At 57.5% G+C, this 3467-nt stretch overlaps 1 protein-coding gene across 1 annotated transcript in view; it reads right to left on the bottom strand.

Moving 5' to 3' along the window:
- Positions 1 to 3467, bottom strand: part of LOC102873821 (plectin-like) — a 43587-nt gene that overhangs the window by 20493 nt on the left and 19627 nt on the right. The window contains exons 8-10 of the mRNA XM_006893655.1: positions 3057 to 3125; positions 2777 to 2868; positions 1686 to 1890 (exon numbers count right to left, since the gene is read on the bottom strand). Of these exons, the coding sequence (XP_006893717.1) occupies positions 1686 to 1890; positions 2777 to 2868; positions 3057 to 3125 (366 nt within the window). The remainder of the gene's footprint in view (positions 1 to 1685; positions 1891 to 2776; positions 2869 to 3056; positions 3126 to 3467) is intronic.

Raw genomic sequence — 3467 nt, 5'->3', positions numbered from 1 at the left:
ACAGAACAGTGTCATTGATTTCACATGCAAGCAAGATTCTGCTGAAGATCATCCAAAAACGATTAGAACAGCACATCAGCAGAGAACTGCCGGAAAACATAGTAAGTTGGAGAAATGCTTGTGTGGAACTAGGAAATTAAAAAAGGGGGCTGGAGAATGGCCTCCTGTTCAGTCAGGGGTCCTTGAAAAAGAGGGAGACCCTCCATGGGGTGGATTGACATGGTGGCTGTGAAGATGTGCTCTGTTGTGGACTGAAGTGTGTCCCCCCAAAATACGTATCAAAGGAGGCCCTGCTTCTTAGGGGTCTGGCAGTTAAGAAATCACGTACACAGCAGTACGTAATGATCCCCTACGATCTGATAAGGCAATCACAGTGAGGAGAAAGCCCTCCACAAGGCGGATTGGCAGTTACCACGATGGGCACAAGCGTACGTGAGATGATGGGGATGGCATGGCGTGGGGCCGGGCTGGGATCCACTGTTCACACGGCTGCTATGAGCCCATGACACCTACCACCACCACAGTACTCTTTAATCCCATCACAGCCCCAACAAATATGTGGGCTATTTCCCTGCCTGTGTCCTGAAACATCTTTTAAGCCCAGCAGGGGACCTCAGAACTACAGGAAAAGAACTGCAGGGGTGGGGTGTGTCCTTCTGGACTCAGGACCTTGCACTGAAGCCCCCCGACACTGGGGAAGTCAGGACACACGGACTCCTCCAAGGAATGGTGGTCCTTCGGATGCGAGGATGCAAGGACCTCCCCCAGAAAGTGTGCGCCTTCCTCCGAAGCTGGCCATCTCAGTTCAGATGTCTAGACTCTTAAACAGCAAAGGAAAAATGTCTGTTTTTAAAGGTGACCCACTGGTGCGATCTCTGTGGGAGAAGGACAGGCAGTTCTTCCTGGACATGGGGAAGTCGAACTCTATGTACTGAAGAATGACTATGTGGGAATCACTAGCATATCTGCTTTTATTCTCTTTGCTTTATTTAGCTTCAAAGAGTTTGCATTTTTTTAAACAAATTGACTTTTCGTGACAACCCTGTGTCAAGTAAATCTGTGGGCACCATTTTTCAAACGTGTGTGAGTTGGCACTGACTGGGCAGGACCGGGACTCTGAATTTGAAGGCAAGGAGCAGGTGAAAGGCAGTCATTGTGAATCCTGCCAGGGGGCTCCTGGCTGCCTGCCCTCAGTGGGACTCTTGCTCAGGACAGAGGCACATTACCTGGAGCCTTCTGGAAACTTCTGACAGAAGCACCAGGCTTCTCTGAGAGACACCCAGAGTGTGAACGGATCAACTCATTTGGACAGGAGGGGACAGCAGTGCAGTGGGCTGGGCAGGGGAGATGGCGCGCTCTATCTGGGAGACACAAGGTGGACAGAGGGACACAGCCTCTCTCCGGGTGTCAGGAGGACATGGCTGGTGTCAGCCTGCAGGCCAGTGCCCATGGCAGCCACTCAGGTGCACCTGGCTTCTCTGAGGCTGCAGGTGTTCAGACAGCTAAGCAGCAAGGTCCCCACACTCACCACCCGGCTCCCCTTGCCTGCCATTCGGAGCAGACAGTCCCATTCCCGGCCTCCCATGCCCACCTGCCACCTGGGCCCCCGGTCCCCATGCCCATCACCCAGCCGTCTCTGCTCCACACGCTGGCCCCTCTCCCTCTCCCGGTGCACAGCCCCTAACCTCCTCCTTCTTCTGCTCTGCTTTGTGTTTGTTCTCCTGCAGGACGTTCTGCCGGGCCAGGATGGCCTCCTCGTGACTCAGCTTCCCATGCAGCCTCCGGCACTCCTCAGCGGCCAGCTGCTCCTCCCGGTCCTTCGCCTGCATCTTCTTCTGCCACCCCAGGAACTCGGAGAAGTCCCCAGCGCCATCCACAAGACTGTCAACCCTGGAGAAGAGGGTCCAGAGGCGTGGCTGGGGGCTTCTCCCTCTCTTGGGCCCAGGCTGACCAGGGAGCCCTGCTCGGCCCTCCAGGTGTGGGCTGCCAGCCTCCTCGTTCACCCACCCACCAGCCACAGCTGGCCAGCCCTCTGTTCACCCACGCCCTCTCTACCAGCATTCGCACTCACTGTTCTCTGGCCATCCACTGTCCCTTTGTCCACTCGTCCACCCACCATCCTCTGACATCCTCTGTCCATCCATCCACTCTCTGTCCTTATCCTACCCACCTACGCATCCCCCATCCTCTGTCTGCCTGCTATCCTGTCCACGTCCTGCCCCGTCCACCCACCTGCCTGTCCACCCTCCCTCTGCGCATCTGCCTGCTATCCTTTTCCCATATCCTTCCATCCACCATCTCGGTTCATTCTCTCTATCTGTCCACTTGTCCTCATACCCACTATCCCTCTGCCCATCCACTGCTCCTTCGTCCTTTCATTTGTCCCCCCTCCAGCCCTCTGCCCATCATCACCCCTCGAGCTGGCCACCCAGCTGTCCCCACAGCCAGATACAGAGACTTGGCTGTGACCTGAGTGAGCCCAGAGGTGTGTCCGAGTGGAAGGGGAGCAGGACAGAGACCAGGGACTGAGGGGCAGGTGGCTCCGGGAAAGGTGTGGGGTGGGATGGTAGGTGTGACATCTCCCGGTCCGTCACCCTCACTGAGTGGGGACCATCACAGGGACACTCAGATGCTGGGCGGCTGGTGTGACACCCTGTGTTTGCCTTCCTTTCTCTGCCTGTCAACACCACGCTTGCCCCCACTGGCCCCCACACAGCCCCTGCCCAGCTGTGGTTCCGATTCTCAGCGGCCGCCCCAGGAGCGTGGCTGGACCCACCTCTGCAGCTCTCTCTCCACCTGCCGCTGGTACAAGGCCCCTTCCCGCAGGATGGCAGCAGCGTTCAGCTTGACCGGCATGTGGCTATTGGGCTGTAGGATGGCACAGGGGCTGGTGTGTGCCCTCACACCAGTCCTTGTGGGAGCCAGGCCTGTTCTGGGGGCCTCCAATGTGCCAGCATCAACTTCCCCAGTGCACCAAGCAGAACAGCACAGCAGGCAGAGGCGAAAAGGACATGGACCCACACCTGAGCCCACCCCAAGGTCCAAAACAGCTTCACCTTGTAGAAGGTCAGTTTGGAAACCTTCTGGATCCGGGGTGTGGCTTGTCTCCGCAGCTTCCTGGAATCCTGCAGGACCAGAGAGGAGACCAGGAGAGCCAGCAGACTGACCCCAGGTCTGTCAGGTGCCGCCAAATCCAGCAGAAATGATCCGGATGAGTAGTAGACTTGGGGTCCTGTGGGCCTGGCTTACCCCATCCTTAGCCATGCCAATTCCACTCTTCCTCTCCCTCCTCTTACTGATGTGCCAGCCTTCCCAGGTGCAGGGAACAGGGAAGGTGGAAGGGGGAAGATGGAGGGGACGGAAGGCGGAGGGAAGAGGAGGAAAGGGGAGGAAGGGAAGGGAAAGGAGGGAAGGGGAGGGGGAAGGTAGTGGGGAGGGAAGAGGAGGGAGAGGGGGTGGGGGAGGTA

This window comes from Elephantulus edwardii, unplaced genomic scaffold (genome assembly GCF_000299155.1).
Source record: "Elephantulus edwardii isolate Elephantulus edwardi_28Jun2011 unplaced genomic scaffold, EleEdw1.0 scaffold00129, whole genome shotgun sequence".
NCBI classification, from domain to species: Eukaryota; Metazoa; Chordata; class Mammalia; order Macroscelidea; family Macroscelididae; genus Elephantulus; species Elephantulus edwardii.
The sequence above is the reverse complement of the archived record's forward strand: the minus strand, read 5'-3'. Positions and strand labels throughout refer to the sequence as shown.